The sequence below is a fragment of the Polypterus senegalus genome, chromosome 7, assembly GCF_016835505.1.
Source record: "Polypterus senegalus isolate Bchr_013 chromosome 7, ASM1683550v1, whole genome shotgun sequence".
Taxonomy (NCBI): Eukaryota; Metazoa; Chordata; class Cladistia; order Polypteriformes; family Polypteridae; genus Polypterus; species Polypterus senegalus.
In genome coordinates, this window is record NC_053160.1 from 46,340,281 (window position 1) to 46,358,938 (window position 18,658).

Consider the following 18,658-nt stretch of genomic DNA (forward strand, 5'->3'; position numbering starts at 1 on the left):
GGAAGCATTTTCTCAATCCTTCTAGCTAGAACTTTAGAGAGTATCTTAATATCATTATTCAGAAGTGAAATTAGTCTGTATAATGCACATTGTAATAAGTCCTTATTTTTCTTTGGGAAGTAATTAATGCTTGGCAAAAGGTTTAAAGTAGAATTTTGTTGTCTCTAACTTATATAAACGTTGCTAATAGTAGTGGGGCTAACTTATTTGAGTTTTTTTAATAAACTCCACTGGGTAGCCATCAGGTCCTGTTGCTTTCCCACGCTAGACTGAGTTTATAGTGTCAAGTAATTCTGAGAGTGTCGGAGGTTTATCCATTTTCTCTGAAATAAGAGTATCTGGATGTGATATTTGCTATGCATCAAAAAACCTATTAGATTGTGTCTTATCTTCTTTAAACTGAGTAGAATATCCGGACTTCTAGCACTCTATAAATGTATAGATTATATTTTTATGGTGAATGATCTTAACTCCATCTGTGTTGGTAGTTTCTGCTATTAAATTGCAAAATTCCTCCTTGTTAATTTGTGGAGCTAAAACCATATTAGCCTTCTCTCCGTTTTCATAATAATGATGTCACAATTTACACAAGAGCTGTTCCTTTTCTTTTGTTGTCAAAAGGTTAAATTCTAATTGTAAAACCTGTCTCTTCCTATGACGTGCCTCATTCGGATGCCTGCCATATTCTTGATCTATTCTGGTAATATCACTGATTAACTCTGATGCCTTCTTGGTTTCCAATTGCTTTTTGTGGGAAAGATATAAAATAATCTGTCCTCTTAAAAAAGCCTTCGGAGTTTCCTATAGTATTCCTTCAGAGACCTCTGGGGATGTATTTGTCTCTAAAAAATAATTTGCTTGGGAATTAATACTATACAGTTGGCATCTGACAATGACAGGGGGTTAAGATGCCAGCTACAAGATGACTGTGTAGGGCATAGTGAGTTAAGCTCCATGATCAAAGAGAGTGGTCAGAAATAACAATATTGTTGTGCTTGCAAGATTTAATCAAGAGAGGAAAAAAGTATTTTCTCACCTAACAGGTCTAAATGCCATAACAGTATTTTTACAGGAGACTCACTTAATATGCTAGGACCAGTTTCAGTTGCAAAGAGATTGGATTAGCCAAATTTTTCACTCCAGCTATACGCAGAAAACTAGAGGTGTGGGAATCTTAATATACAAAACAATCTCATTTTTTGTATCTGATCCTAAATGGCGTTATGTCATGGTGATGGGTAATTTATTTAAGTGTAAAATAATGTTGATAAATATCTATGCACCTAATGTGGATGATAGGGATTTCATCCAAAATGTAATTTGCATCTATTCCTAATTTGAACACTCATAAAATTATAATGGCTGGAGACTTTGATTGTGTTTTTCAAAAGTAGACCTGGATAGTTTTTCAGCTACAGTTGTTATAGTATGTAACACTGCAAAAATAATTACACAGTTTATAATGGATCATATCTTATAAGACTGATGGGGAATTTTAAGTCCAAACTCAAGAGCATATTCCTTTTTCTCATCAGTGCATCACAGTTACTCATGAAATGATTGTTTCTTTATAACTTATAGTGTAAATGGCACCAAAGAATGAAGGTCTTAAATAAAAATACCATTTTAATTGCAACTTAATTGTAGGATATTTTTTGTAAGATCTGCCCTAATTAGTTTCCATTGTTTTAGTTCCCTGATTAATTTCAGTTTTAACCTTTAGTTCCACAAAACTAAATATAAATATATATTTTTTCTCAATAGGCTGGCCATTTGGAAGTATGGTTTGCAAAATGAGTGGAATGGTCCAAGGAATATCAGTATCTGCATCAGTATTTACTCTGGTTGCAATTGCCGTTGACAGGTACTTTTTAAGTAAACATTCATACTATTCAACAACCTGACATAAAATAAAGTGTCATTTTTTAAATAGCAATGTAATAATGCAATCTTGTGTGGTGTGTGATTAGTACTTATTTTTCATTGTCCTGGTTATTGCCTGGGTAGATATCTCTATGGGTTTTCTCTCTCTTAACCACCCAAAGAACAGGTATTAGGCTAAATTGGCCCTTTGAACTTGTGGATGTGGGCGGCCTGCAAATGACTGACATTCCATTCAAGATTGGTTTCTGCCTTGAGCCCACTGCTGCTTGAACAGCCTTTACACCCACCATGAAGTAAAATCAAACAGTTTTAAGAATGTTATTTTATGTAATATCACTATACTGTGATTGTGTGAATGATTTGTTTCATTAAATTGCAGAATAAATGTAATACATAGTACCTAAATATAAACGTGTTTACATTAATAATATATCTAAGTTTCAAATCCATTAATTGTGACTAAAATGTGCACACCTCAATATTTAGCTGTAATTATTCACTATAATTATATTTGTAAAATGAATATGTTAAATGTAAAGGGTAGATTAAAATGGTGCTTGAAGTGAAACAAAGCAATAAAGGTAACTTTAAAAAAAAAAGAGCCTGTTCATAAATAAAAGCAGGAAGTACATCTTTAGTGGTAAGAGGCTTTAGAAGATAATGCTTTTAAGTTTCTCCCCAGACACTTGCTGAAGCACCTAAATACATGTCTCTGAGCCTCAGCTACACTAACTAAGTTTAGAGCTTCATTTGTTTTCTTCTCTCTTTGTTCTTTCACTTGATATGGGTTGACTTGTTGCTAGATTTACATTGTGATTATAACTAATATGTTTTGATTTTCTTCATTCCAGATTCAGATGTATTGTGTACCCTTTCAAGCAAAAACTCACTATTTCAACTGCTGTCTTGATCATAGTGGTCATCTGGGTTTTGGCAATCTCAATAATGTGTCCATCTGGAGTTATGCTGCAAGTAACTGAAGAAAAAAGTCTAAGGGTCATTTTGGGAGATGACAATAAAACAAATCCATTCTATTGGTGCAGAGAAAACTGGCCAAATCAGGAAATGAGAAAAATCTACACTACTGTTTTATTTGCAAATATATATCTTGCTCCTCTTTCACTTATTGTGATTATGTATGCTAGAATTGGCATAACTTTATTTAAAACAAGCATGCCAATTGGTGGAAAAACCGGCCATGAAAACCAGCAAACTGTGTCAAAGAAAAAGCAAAAAGTAATCAAGATGCTGCTGATTGTTGCATTGTTATTTATCCTTTCTTGGCTTCCCCTGTGGACACTGATGATGCTTAGTGACTATGCCAATCTTAGCGAGCATCAGTACAGGGTGATCAATATTTATATATATCCTTTTGCCCATTGGCTTGCCTTCTTCAACAGCAGTGTTAATCCCATCATCTATGGCTATTTTAATGAAAACTTTCGCAGGGGATTTCAGGCAGCTTTCAAGTTCCAGTTGTGCTCAGCTGAAATGGTTCGTAGAGAGGCCTATTCTCACAGGGTGCAAGGCAATGCAGTTTTACCAGCCGGGATACAAGTTGTCCAAGAACTGCCATCTCGACATAATCGAGCTGAAGGAAATTGTTCTCAAACAAACAGTAATGCAAATGAACAAGATTTGATTATGGAAGACCTTGAAAAGATTTCTAATAACAATGGGATTCAGAAAGAATCTTACTGAATACAGCTGAATTACACAAACATGAATGAATTGTAAAAAAAAGGAGTTCATTTCATTAAATGTTATTATTTTGTGAGAAATTCTGAACCATTATGAGAATTTGAAAAGTGTCTCTGTATCTTAATCATTGACGTATATATAAATAATACTTCTATTGTGCAGTCTAATGGCAGCAAAATTTCACTTCACACAAATTCTTTCAGTTGCTGTGCCTAAAATAGAAGTTTCATCTTATTTTAGCCATGAAAAGAAATAAGCAAAAAGTGAATAGTTTTCAAATGGTCAAACAATACTTCTATCAGTCATTAGGATGTCATTAGGTCACTATGATAAGCACCATATGTTCTTTTGAGTAATGTACAATAATAATATAAAGTTAAAAGATATCTTTAGTTTTGGAATTGAATAAGTTGTGGTCTCCCAGTGTTACACAGCAGGTCAATGGATCTCAAAACATACAGAAGCTGCCACTAGATACAAACAGAAACTAATGAGATCTGAAATTAATAATTCAGGTATTTATTCTTGTAATTATTTAATGTTCGAAATGCTACAGACATCTAGAGCAAATCTTTCTAAGTTAATTAATAGATCACAAAAATGCAATATGTTTCCTTAAAAGAGCATTTAGTTCTACTTGTGTTTAGAGGAAAATGTGAAAATCTAAATAAAAGCTCTCCATTTGTCATTAATGATTTTAAGCATTTGAATTTCCCCTTAAGAAATTATTATTCTGGTATATTAATGTTGTAATGCTGAGCTATTTCAGACTTGTATGTTTCACCTTTTACATTTACACAAGTTTTCACAAAGCACACTAGGCTATGCTTACTGCCTATTCCATATAAATAAAAGTATACACTCACCTAAAGTATTATTAGGAACACCATACTAATACGGTGTTTGACCCCCTTTCGCCTTCAGAACTGCCTTAATTCTACGTGGCATTGATTCAACAAGGTGCTGAAAGCAATGTTGGCCCATATTGATAGGATAGCATCTTGCAGTTGATGGAGATTTGTGGGATGCACATCCAGGGCACGAAGCTCCCGTTCCACCACATCCTAAAGATGCTCTATTGGGTTGAGATCTGGTGACTGTGGGGACCATTATAGTACAGTGAACTTATTGTCATGTTCAAGAAACCAATTTGAAATGATTCGAGCTTTGTGACATGGTGCATTATCCTGCTGGAAGTAGCCATCAGAGGATGGGTACATGGTGGTCATGAAGGGAAGGACATGGTCAGAAACAATGCTCAGGTAGCCCGTGGCATTTAAACTATGCCCAATTGGCGCTAAGGGGCCTAAAGTGTACCAAGAAAACATCCCCCACACCATTACACCACCACCACCACCAGCCTGGTAACAAGGCATGATGGATCCATGTTCTCATTCTGTTTACGCCAAATTCTGACTCTACCATTTGAATGTCTCAACAGAAATTGAGACAAGGCAACATTTTTCCAGTCTTCAACTGTCCAATTTTGGTGAGCTCGTGCAAATTGTAGCCTCTTTTTCATATTTGTAGTGGAGATGAGTGGTACCTGGTGGGGTCTTCTGCTGTTGTAGCCCATCCGCCTCAAGGTTGTGCGTGTTGTGGCTTCACAAATGCTTTGCTGCATACCTCGGTTGTAACGAGTGGTTATTTCAGTCAAAGTTGCTCTTCTATCAGCTTGAATAAGTCGGCCCATTCTCCTCTGACCTCTAGCATCAACAAGGCATTTTCGCCCACAGGACTGCCGCATACTGGATGTTTTTCCCTTTTCACACCATTCTTTGTAAACCCTAGAAATGGTTGTGCCTGAAAATCCCAGTAACTGAGCAGATTGTGAAATACTCAGACCGGCCCGTCTGGCACCAACAACCATGCCACGCTCAAAATTGCTTAAATCACCTTTCTTTCCCATTCTGACATTCAGTTTGGAGTTCAGGAGATTGTCTTGACCAGGACCACACCCCTAAATGCATTGAAGCAACTGCCATGTGATTGGTTGATTAGATAATTGCATTAATGAGAAATTGAACAGGTGTTCCTAATAATCCTTTAGGTGAGTGTAAAGCAAATTTGAGTTAAACCTGAATAAGCTTTTTCTCTATTCTTGTAACATTTGTCTTCTTAATGACATTTGGAAGGTGAGACATGTATGTTATTCTAGTTTAATCTCACTTGCATTAAACTAGCACATCATTTTTGCTTGAAAAAATAAACTTCAGATACAGTAAGCTACAAAAGATAACAAATTGGGCATGAAAGTAGACTATCTAGAAACTATAGTTCCAACAGTGCGTGCTGCCAAAAGAAAACTGGTATGTGCAACTGCTGGTGCTTTTCAAGCTGCCAGCTGATCTTTTCCACCTGCAGTGGACACCTTCTGCAGCCCATTGCATCTCTTTTAACTTCATCACCACACAACTCCAGTCATAGCAGCATCTGCTAAAACTCCCATTATCTACATTCACAACCTTTACATACATAACAGCAATTTTAAACACAGCATTTTCAAACATGCAAGAGCATATCATGGCAGCATTGGATGTGAGGAAGGAACAGGAACCCTGTACTGTACTGTACTTTACTGTAGTATAGTGTATTGACAATGTACCAGCACACTACTGTGCCACCATTCATCATGTCCTTAAATCTTTAATGTTTGTCACTAGCAGTTGAAAAAATACAAAAAATAAAAACATCTGTATCTTTCATAAACATTTACCGATAGGCCTGTTCTTGCCCAATTTCTAAATTCTCAAAAACAAATGATGCAAAATGGAAAACATCTTCTTTTGGAAATTCTGCTCTCCATTATAATTGAATTAACCATTTTCTTATTAATTACATTTCCACAGAAAAACAGTGTTTTGAAATGTTTCCACTTATAAGAACAACATGTCTCCAAGTAAACCCATATCAGATGGTGCAATACAGAAAGTCAATTAATTTTCCTAATGTAAATTTGTGTTAATTATTTTATTGATAACATAATTTGTGTAAAGTTAGTTAATGTAAAATGTACAGTCGATCATTTTTGTTTATGTGGTATAGTTAATTCATTTTCATATGCCTTAAAAAGATTACTGAAACTCTATATTAGATAAATCTATCTAATGGTGAGATGGTCCCCCATTTAAACATGGACTCAACAAATATGGCATGGTGGCCAGTGTCAACTCTAATGTGTTGGATAGTTCTCGAATAATAACATTTGATTAATGCTGACTTCAAATACCTCATTTTATTTCATCAAAGATAGATTACCTTAAGATCTGATCAATGACTGGAAAAGCCAAGCATTAAGTCAGATTAAGTGTCATATTCATAGAATGCTGCAAGGACATTCCTTGCTTTATATATTGGAATATTATTCCTTCGAAGAAGCTCATTCTCCAATTGCTAAACTGTTTCCATAAAGGGGTGCACCTGATCAACAACTACAACAACACCTACTGGTAACTGAAATGTTGTATCATGAGACTCAGTGCGTGCTAAGAACACACATCCTACATCCTTACACTGCTTACAACAGCCTATGACGTGAACACTTGACAAGATGGATCCATGGACTCTTAGGATTTTTGCTCACAGTAACCAGTAATCATCATTGAAAAGCATGCTTTTCTTGTCTTACAGTTTTTGCATTTTGTGTCCTTTATCCTACAGCAGCCACAATGTCTTACTTCCTTTTAAAGCCATCAGGAGGGAAACTTTGTTAGGTCCTAATCTATGACAGGGTATGACATGTTGTACTTTCAGCTGTTACTTTGTTGTAACTAACATTGCATCAAGCTGTTACTTTGTTGGCGGAATCCTTGTAAACCCTCCATTTACACTATTCATGTACAATATGTTTATCTTTACAGGACCACTATTAATTATATTTGGAATCTGTGGTACTGCCACAACTGAAAACCAGAACAAGATCACAATCCCTGGTGGGGTGAGGTATGACATGAGATTCAAAATAAATGTTGGGCTGCCAACTGGGTCGCCCTGTTTAATAATGGTGCCTGATGAAACAGAAATTCTGCTCGTTGGTGTAAAACAAACAAAAACATAAGGCTACAGTGCCTCTGTTAATTGGTCAGGTATTGGGTAGAGCTCTGTCCTGTACTGAGTCTACATACAGTTAAGCTGCCACCATCCAGAAGCACCTCAGATTTATAAAGGACTGGATCAGTTGCCCTCATTGGGCATCTTCACGGAACTGTGGGAAAAGAAATAGGTAATACAGTTAGCGAAAGTGCCTCCCCCTCGTCCCGGCATGGTATTGCTTACTTCTGGTGAGCCTAGAAGGTGACCCTTTGACGTGCATGTGTGACACCCTGATATTTCTTTTCCATTGTACCAAATGCCATTTTGTGCTCAAAGTTAATCAAATCTGTAGTCTTGGCTGTTCTCAATTTGAATTACACACAGACATACACAATCCACTGACATCTACCTATCTGATTTCAGTAGCACAGTCTGCCAATATAATGCTAACACAGATTGAGTAGTCAACTGCATTGGAAGGGCAGGTGCATCTAATTAAGTGGCTAATCAATGCACACCATTAAAAATAATCTGAAATGTTAATGTGCCAAAAGAAAATTGAGCTCGAAGGCATCTGGACATAGAAACAAACACCCAAATTTGGCAAGAACCATACATTTAAATAAATAACTGAACTGAAATGATTAGAAACATTGTTATATAAATATCTCATTTATTACTTTTGTATGTGCTAGTTCCTAACCTTGCAGCAAGAAGAGTATTGTGTGACATAATTCCAAAGTATTAATGTTTGAAGAGGACATACAAACACAAGGGACAAAACCACCACCAATGAATACAACAACATTTATTTATATATCACATTTTCATACAAATGATGCAGGTCAAAGTGCTTTACAGGATGAAGAAAGAGAAAAAAGATAAAATTAGGCAATATTAATTAACACAGAATAAAACTAAGGTCCGATGGACAAGGAGGACAGAAAAAAACACAAAAAAAAAACTCCAGACAGCTGGAGAAAAAAAAATCTGCTGGGGTTCAGAGGCCACGAGACCGCCCAGCCCCCTCTAGGCATTCTACCTAACATAAATGACCTCAATCAGTCCTCATGGTATTCAGAGGTCAAATGGAAGAACTTGATGATGATGGTCATGTGAACTTCTGGCCTTTATTTCATCAATGTAGGAAGAGCATGGATGCTTTGATCAGGTGGTGGTGGCACAGATCACCACCACAGAAGACTGGAAAAAGAACAGCAGAGAAAGTAGGAGTTAGTACAGATTTCAGAGCCACCATGAATGATAACGATAATTAATGCATATACAGAGTATCAGGATTAAACTAAAATGAAGCTATGAGAAAGCCATGTTACAATAATGGGTTTTTAGCAGTTTTTTAAAGTGCTCCACTGTATTAGCCTGGAGAATTTCTATTGGTAAGCTGTTCCAGACTTGCAGAAGGCTGCCTCACCACTTCTTTTAAGCTTAGCTCTTGGAATAATAAGCAGATATTCATTGGAAGATCTAAGGTTACGATTAGGAGTGTAAGGTGAGAGGCATTCTGAAATATAGGATGGAGCGAGATTATTTAAAGCTTTGTAAACAATAAGCAGTATTTTAAAGTCAATTCTAAATGACACAGGTAATCATCAAACTGGAGAGATGTGCTTGGATTTTCTTTTCCTAGTTGTTATTCTAGCAGCTGCATTCTGCACTAGTTGCAGTCAATTGATGTCTTTTTTGGGTAGTCCTGAGAGGAGAGCATTACAGTAATGTAGCTGACTGAAATCAAAAGTGTGAACTAATTTCTCAGCATTTTGCAAAGTTATAAGAGGTCTAACTTTTGCTATATTTCTTAAGTGAAAAAAATGCTGCCTTAGTAATCTGATTAATACAAGGAATACAAGGACATATCTTTAACAATCACATGAAGGTTTATGAAATCAGGAAACAAACTTAAACCCATATACTTGTATACTCCAGGGTTCTCAAACTCCAGTCCTGGAGGGCCACAGTGGCTTCAGATTTTCATTCTAATCCTTTTCGTAATTAGTGACCTGTTTTTGCTGCTAATTAACTTCTTTTGAATTTAATTTTAATTGATTTATTTTTTAAGATTTGTTTCCCTGAATTTCTTCAACATTCTTTCCTTACATGGCACCCAAACAGAAATGAAATATAAAGTGAGTTAGCCAACAGAAGACCAACTAAGTCAGGGTCTCAAACTCCAACTAATTTCACTCCAAGCAGTTGCCTTATTAGGCACTGATTCTTGTTGTTAATTAAACCTGTTCTTTAATTTCATGGTTTGTTGCTGCTCTCATTGTGCAATAGCATACCTTTCTGAAATTGTTGATTGTCTCTTTCTAAGAGCACTGATAAAATGTTTTGTGGACCTGAGCAGATCAACATTCCTGAGACCGTCACCTTTCTTTATTTTCAAATTCTGTATGATCGACACAGTTTGCTGGTCACGTTTTGGCTCATTTTGTATCTCACTATTGTTTGGCGGCTATTAAGGAAAAAGAAACAATTAAGGGATCTGATTCTTCAAGAGCAAATCAATTACAATTACTTCAAAAGAATTAGCAGCAAAAACAGGTCACTAATTAAGAAAAGGGTTAGAATGAAAACCTGCAGACATTGTGGCCCTCCAGGACCGGAGTTTGAGAAACTTGGTACTGTGGAACCTTGGTTCACGACCATAATTCGTTCCAAAACTCTGGTCGTAAACTGAGTTGGTCGTGAACCAAAGCAATTTCCCCCATAGGATTGTATGTAAATACAATTAATCCGTTCCAGACAGTATGAACTGTATGTAAATATATTTTTTTTAAAGATTTTTAAGCACAAATATAGTTAATTATACGATAGAATGCACATCTAATAGTAAACTAAATGTAAAAGCATTGAATAACACAGAGAAAACCTTGAACAACAGAGAAAACTAACATTGCAAGAGTTCGCGCTATAGCCTTACAACCTGATTGCTGTAAACACTTTTTTTAAAATGAGTTTTAAGCACAGGGAAAAAAATAGGAACATTAGAACAAATCCGAAATTTATTTAAAAACCAACCACAAGCAACCAAGAAAGTAACATTGCAGGAGTTCACGCTAATAGCGTTACAACCCGATCGCTGTACAGTAAACACTTTTTAAAATGAGTTTTAAGCACAGGGTAAAAAAGGAACATTTGAAAAATGTGTAATTTAATAAACAACCAAGAAAAGTAACATTGCAACAAATCATGCTACGAACCACTTCCTGTAAAAAGTTTTTTTTAATGAGTTTTAAGCACAGGGAAAAAAAACGAACATTTGAAAAAAGAGAAAAGCAACATTGCAACAATTCACGCTATGAACTGAAAAATTAACTTTTGGAAAATCTGTAATACAAAAACCATAAACAACCAAGAAAACTAACCTTGCATGAGTCGTGTTCTGGCATGAAGTGAGGTGGAACTGGGTGGAGAAGAGGTTACAGTTTTGAGGGAGAGTCTGGCTCCGTGATGGAGGGATGTTTTCCTTCAGGTGTTTTCTCTGTTGTGATTTCTTGGGTTTCTGGTGTTTTTAGCTGTTTAGCTGGTGGATCAGTGTGATCAGTTTTTCACAAATTCTTTCGCAGCTTCAGCGTCGGAACTAGCAGCCTCTCCATGCCTTACCACACTATGAATGCCACTTCTTTTGCGAAACTTTTCAAACCATCCTCTACTGGCTTTAAATTCCTCACTTTCGGCACTCGTAGAAGGATAGTTTTGCAGCAAATCGCCATGAATCTTCCTGGCTTTCTCACATAACATCGTCTCGCTTATGCTATCCCCTGCAAGTTGCTTCTCATTCAGCCACATTAGCAACAGTTTTTCAACCTCTTCCAGCACTTGAGGCCTCTCCCTGGTTAATGCTGTAACTCCTTTTGCAACATCAGCTGCTTTAATAGATTCTTTCTGCTTTAGAATAGTCAAAATCGTAGATTTTGACTTCTTGTACTCGGCGGCAAGATCAGTAACACAAACACCACACTCAAACTTTTCAATAATTTCTTTCTTTACTTCGATTTCAATTTTCTTCAAAACTTTCTTCTCACCACTCTTCACTTGCTTAGAAGCCATGGTTAACTGCAAAAGCACACAAAATACTGTAGAGCACAAAGAGATCACAGGTAAAGCACGCACGTCAGACTGAGAACAATGAACAGGGAGCGGCTCAACACATGCTTAAATACAGTAATCGGTGCGTATGAACCAGAAGGGAAATAGAATAGAGTACAAAGGGTTCACAGTGAAAGCACACACGTCTGACTGAGAACAATGCAATACGTGCGGAAATCATTGGCGCACACAAACCGAAAGGGAAACTGGCTTGTTCGTATACCAAGAGTGTGGTCATGAACCAAGGCAAAAGTTTGGCAAACATTTTGGTCGTAAACTGAGTTGTACGTGTACCAAGATGTTCGTGAACCGAGGTTCCACTGTATACTCAAACCTGAAATGTACCCCATCCCCTCTGTTCTAAACTTTGAATATTTCAAAGCAAATGTTAGACAATATAAATATATATATTAATAAAGGTATACAGTGATCCCTCCCTATATCGCGCTTCGACTTTCGCGGCTTCACTCCATCGCGGATTTTAAATGTAAGCATATCTAAATATATATCACGTATTTTTTCGCTAGTTCACGGGTTTCTGCGGACAATGGGTCTTTTAAATTATGGTACATGTTTCCTCAGTTTGTTTGCCCAGTTGATTTCATACAAGGGATGCTATTTGCGGATGGCTTAGAAGCTACCCAATCAGAGCATGTATTACGTATTAACTAAAACTTCTCAATGATATACGATATGCTTCCCACGCGGTGCTTGATTGTTTGCTTTTCTCTGTCTCTCTGACATTCTCTGCGCCTGATGGAGGGGGTGTGAGCAGAGGGGCTGTTTGCACAGAGGCTGTTTGCCTAGAGTATACGGACGCTCCTCTAAAAAATGCCGCTTTATCGCGGTGCTTCGGCATACTTAAAAGCCCAAAAGCACGTATTGATTTTTTGATTGTTTGCTTTTCTCTCGCTGTCTCTCTCTGACATTCTCTGCTCCTGACACGCATTCCTTTGAAGAGAAGATATATTTGCATTCTACTATGCTGTATAGTTTTAAAGATAAACTAAATGGTACAACTGTGTTAATTTGTGTAAATACTAATAATATAGGTTAAACTCAAACCATGACTGTGCATATTTTCAGCAATCATGTAAAGTTATAAATGATTCGTCAATCACTACATTTGATTTGCAAATTACAAATAGATTTGGTAGATTTGGTGCAAAATCAAACTTTCACTAATTAAAACTGACTTTTTTTTAACTTTTTTTATTGTTTTTTTTTTAAACACACTATTACAGAAGGCCTGCATTGTTTGGTACTGATTTTTGCCTGTTCTCTGCCAAATGGATTCATCTTACATATTAAGCCACCCAACATCACTGTACCCTTCCAATCTTTTCTTTTTCTCATTCTCTGTCATATATACTAAATTTAAATAGCAATGGCACAGTCCTCATTGTGCATCATTTGTAATTAAGGAAATTCTTGTAGTCTTTATAGATATTTTTGGAAAGAACTTAAAAGATACAATATCTTTTCAATCAAGGATTGTGCATGTCAATTTTGACAGACTCAATGTATGTGGAGCTTACAATAGATTCAGAAAGTTTTCAGACACCTTCACTTTCGGCACACTTAACTCTGTTGTAGCTATGATGTTAAATGGAAGAATGGGTATACCCCATAGCCATATTGACAAAGTGAAAACATGTTTTCAGGAAGTTTAACAAATTTATTAAAAATTAACAACACAATTTTATTTACATAAGTATTCAGACCCTTTGCTGTTGTACTCTATATTTTGTGGTCAGGTGCACCCTATTTGCTTTAATTATCCTTGAGATTTGTCTAGAAATTGAGTCTACCTGTGGCAATCTGAATTTTTTAGACTTGTTTTAGAAAAGCAGACACCTGTGTATATGAGGTCCCACAAAACAAAACCCAATTAATGAAGTCCAAGGAAGTCTCTGTAGACCTCTGTCATAAAATTGTAGTGAGGCATACAGTATATCAGAGCAAGGGTATAACACCATTTCTAAAGCTTTGAATATTTCCAGGAGCACAATGGCCTTAATAAATGTGACATGGAAGATGTTTGGAACCCCCAGAACTGTTTCTAGTGTTAGCAGCTTGCCCAAACCAAGTAAATGGGTATGAAGGGCCTTAGTCTGGGAGGTGAGCAAGAACCCAATAGTCACACAGAGTTCCAGAAGTCCTGTGCTGGGAAGGGTGACTGTCTAAAGCAGCAGCCCATCAATTAGGTGTTTATGGTGTAGCGGCTAGACAGAAGCCACTATTCTGTAAAAATTATATGATGTCATTTAACAAACTGGGAGCAAGGGGGAAAAATATTTACTCGAATGAGACAATCATTGAACTCTTTGGACAGCACTCCAAACCCTATGTCTGGCGAAGACCAGGAACTGCTCATCATCTGCCCAATACTATCCCTACAGTGACTTATGGGGGTGGCAGCATTATTATATGGAGTACGTCTCAGTGACAGGGACAGGAAGACTGGTCACAATTGACAGAAAGTTGAATGCTGCCAAAAACAGAGATTACTTAAGAAAGCCTGCTCCTGAATGCACGCAATATAACACTAGGGTGACAACTGACCTTTCAACATGACAATGACATAAAGGATACAGCCAAAACAAAGTCTCTGACTGTCCTTACGTGGCCCAGGGAAAGACCAGACTTAAACCTCATAGAGCTTCTATGAAGAGACCTAAAGATGGCAGTTTACAGATGCTTCCCATCCAACGTAATGGAGCTTAATAGGATCTGTCAGGTTCAATGGGATAAACTGAACAAATCTGGGTGCGCAAAGCTAATAAAGAGGCTTACCGAAGAACATTCAAAGCTGTAATTGCTGCCAAAGGGGCTTCTACAAAGTACCAAACTGAGGGTCTGAATACGTATATATGAGAGTTTTCAGTTTTTGATTTTAAATAAATTTGCAAACTTTCGTCATGGTGGGTTACTGAGTGTAACTTCGTCATGGTGGGTTACTGAGTGTAGACTGATGAGCAAAAATGCCACATTTATCCATTTTAAATTAAATCTGCAAAGCAATAAAGCATGCAGAAAGTGAAATGGATCTGAATACTTTCTGAATCCACTTTAGATTTAGGGCTTTTGAATGTCTAGGCAGCTGGATATCTCTTGATTAATTTTGATTTGATTTTAAAGCTTCATCCGGTTCCCATGAAAGCCTTTTGACTGCTGAAAATGTAAACTATTACTGTGAAATAAAGCCAGTAATAATAACTCAAAATGAATAAAATAGCAATAAAAATGAATTACCCCCTACTCCTCCTGTTTAAAATATTGTGGACTGAACCTTGGGATGGCAGGAACCTACCAAGTAATCATCAAGTAAAAATAGGCCAAGCAACATTACTGATAGGAAAATAAAATCATGAAGTAACATGGAAGCTGGAAAGGTGCAATGGATACATCTGCTGCCTTAGGGCATTCAAATTTTTCTACATATGCTCAGATGGGCCTCCTAAACAGTCTCATTTCTTTTCCACAGAAACATTTAAGCAGTCAGGGAGCTCTACAAATAAAATATTATTATTTATTACTATTTGTTACAGGTTTACTTTGTTGACATGTGCTGTGCCCTGTGTGTTGTTGCTTTAAATCCATCCATCTTCTTGGATGAATGAATATTCTCATCTACCAAAGTAATTCTACATGCTTTAGTCTGACTGCAATAAAGATGCAAATGCACTTTTAACCAAATTGTTATTATCTGGTACAAAAGGCATTAGCATGCTGATACATAGAGGTTTATGAATGTATATTTGTTTTAATTGCTCTCCTATACATTTCTTCTGACATTCCTTCACTTTTTAAAGTTTAATAGCAGAAATATTACATTGCTTTACTATTTTGTAGTCATGGTTTTAACATATTCTTTCTAAATAACATATAAAAAACAAAAAAAAAAATTAAACTTGCTTTCCATACCATTGAAGTTGATATACCGTTTTCTGTTAATTATAAGTATGTGTACTGTATACATTGTGACAATTACATCTGAGTAACTTTAAATAATATTGTAATTTCAAATGTTATTTTCAATAATGAAGCATCACACTTGTATGTAAACCTTTTCAAAAATATTGTTGCCACAATCAGTGCAGTTTTTCACTTTGTAGTCAGACGTCCACACTTCTTGTAATTGTTCTTCAATATTTTTAAATTTAGTTTCCAACCCTACTGATTCCAATACAGGATCTCGGGAGTTGAAGGCTATCTCAGCAGGATTGGTTTCAGGGTTGGAGTCAGCTTTGGATGGGTGCAAAAAAATGTGGGTGATGAAAAGCTAACCCACTGAATAATAATTCATGACTTTTTGCCTCAAATGTATTGAAAAGCTTGTAAAAGTTAGATTTGTAGCTGACAGATAATCATAATGTTGTACCAACAATCATATATGATAAGCAGGTCTGTTTATTAACTACTTGTAGTTCAAATTTATATATAAGCCGTTAAGGATGCTCTGTGTTCAAACAAACAATTCTGCTTGCCATGAAGTGCACCCTTTATCTTACCCACATAATCCTTTGTCTATGTTTTGGTGTTGTCTTCCATAGCTCACTTTCAAGCTCTTTGATGTGTCCACTTTACCTTCATAGGGATATGACTCTTTCTGACATGACAGTTTAAGTTCTTTGGCTTCCTCCTTATAGTAATGCTACTTCTCTGTGTTTTCTAACTTGGCTCAATCACTGGTACAGACCTTAAGCTTGGAGGTATTAATCTAAGAGCTAGTGCAGGGCATACAGCCCTGAATGCTCTATGGAGAAAAGATTCCAAGCCACAAGACAGGTGCTTTTTTGCTTCCAGGAGAGTAGGTCACTTTCCTTCTCCAAAGACACAGAAGACATACAAGGCGCTACACTTAAGGATAGGTATAGCCTCTGTTGATTGGATCAAAGTTCCTTTCCAATTAAGATGCTCACTTACATGTCCATTATTTTGTTCAGCAAGCAACACCATAATTCAGCTCGTTAATACTACCTTTAAATGAACGGCCTTTAGGTTTATAGAAGTGTTAGCTCATCCTTGATTAACACATCTTGTTATCAGTTGAGACTCTGAAAGCAAGCTGACCAAATGTTAGCAGAGCAGTAGTGTAGACATTTATTTCAGTGTTCACTCTAGAAATGAAAATATGGATTTGTGTAAATAGCTTTCTGTAGTCCTGTTAAGTCTGCTCATTTAACAGGTCTTTTGTGCTCCTGAAAGCCAAATAGGGCAATGCCCACTTTGTCTAAAAATTCTATCACTCACTTAACGTTCATTAATATGCAGTCAACTATCAACCTGTCCTGCACATCTTTGGAATATAATAGAAAAGTGAAGTGTCAATGAAAACCTATACAGATAAAGTGAGAGCATAAAAAAAACCTTCATACAAAGTGGAAGAGGAAAAGATTTAAACCAAAAACGGTGTTGTTGTGATGTAGTTGTGATTATCACTTTGCCATCTTACCACTCTTTAAGATGATTAGGTACTGAACATTGAAGTGAAAGTGAAAAACCCGTAAATTAAATGTGCTATATTGTATTAAGTATCGTGTTTGTCATTCAGTTTAGTGTATTGGTATATTTAGTAGTCTTCACCAAGTACAATTTGTTAGACTTGCACAAATATATAGAAATAATACAGCAACAGTAAACACAGATATCTCAATAAATAAAAACACTCTTGATGTCTTTACTTAAAATGTACTGGAAGTCACACTAAAAACAGTTCTAGCTAACAAAAGAATTGGCCATACAAAAGCAAGGAAGGTAAAAAGAAAATCTCTAGTTAAGAACATTTCTGGAGAAAAAAACCTCTTGTGAGTTCCGTGGTTCTTTGGAACAAAAAATAAATAAATAAATGATTGTGAGTTAAAAATAGACCAGCACATGGAAAATGCACCATTCTTGGTTAAAAAAGCAGGGCATTGATTGAAACCAGAAAGACAAAACGATAAAGAAACCAAAACCAAAGAATACTGAAAAACTCAGAGACAAAAGAAGTTCAAAAACCTGACACTAGGGCCTACTTGAATGGAAAACTAACTAATGTTAAAGATTTCAGATATTCATTACGTACTGTATGTCCAGCAAGAGAAGTGATTTGTATGGTTGCATTATGTGACATTACAAGTGTAACTGTATTGGTTATGTGACCCTACACAGAGTGTCATATAAATACTGGAAAGAAGAAGTTCAAAAAATAAAACTTTTTCAAATCAAATCAAAACAAAGAAATCATAAAATCTTGCAGCCTATTTGTATTCCATGCTGCTCAAAGCTTCCTATAAATCCCTATCACCTTCCAATGTTTGGTCTTGTGATCTTCCTTCTCATGCAACAGTTTGCTGACATTTTGTATCCAGAAATGTTTCAAATTCATCCTGAGACTCCAGGTATCAGTACACTCATTTCAATGTCTTATTATAGATTATCTGTAACCACACACAAGTGCCATTTAATGGGCTTGGCTCCAGATCTACTTTGTCATCTCCTGACACTTCCTTCTAAATGCTCTGGCAGCGTATCTGAGCTGTTTCTCTTTTACCGTATGCAGCCAAATCTCATGTCTCAATACTTTCTGTGCATGTTCACTTGTCACCTCAGATTGTCTTTCTCTTGGATGTCTCTATTCCCTCGCTTTCTGTGGTAATCTTTCTAGCTACTATATCTGCAAAATTTTTGCTGGTCTCCCGCTGGAGATCACCTGACTCTGGCATTGTTCTTTAACTTAGTCCTCTTGGAACGTTCAGCTTTGTGGATCAACAACTCATCCACATCTAAAATTCAGAGATGGCTTACTGCAGTTCAGGTGATTGGGATTTGGTTGTTTGGGGGTTGCCCCATAGTGTAGATTTCTAATTCTTTTCATTGTGCTTCAGTCTCCTCTACTTGCTGGCCAACTGTTGTACTAATGTCCTTTTCATTTTTTGTCTCCTTT

At 36.4% G+C, this 18,658-nt stretch overlaps 1 protein-coding gene across 1 annotated transcript in view; it reads left to right on the forward strand.

The window, feature by feature from the left end:
- Window positions 1-4,487, forward strand: part of npffr2a (neuropeptide FF receptor 2a) — a 159,252-nt gene extending 154,765 nt beyond the window's left edge. The window contains exons 4-5 of the mRNA XM_039758573.1: window positions 1,765-1,864; window positions 2,736-4,487. Coding sequence (XP_039614507.1) covers window positions 1,765-1,864; window positions 2,736-3,585 — 950 coding nt within the window. The 3' untranslated portion in view covers window positions 3,586-4,487. The remainder of the gene's footprint in view (window positions 1-1,764; window positions 1,865-2,735) is intronic.
- The last annotated feature ends 14,171 nt before the right edge of the window (window positions 4,488-18,658 follow it).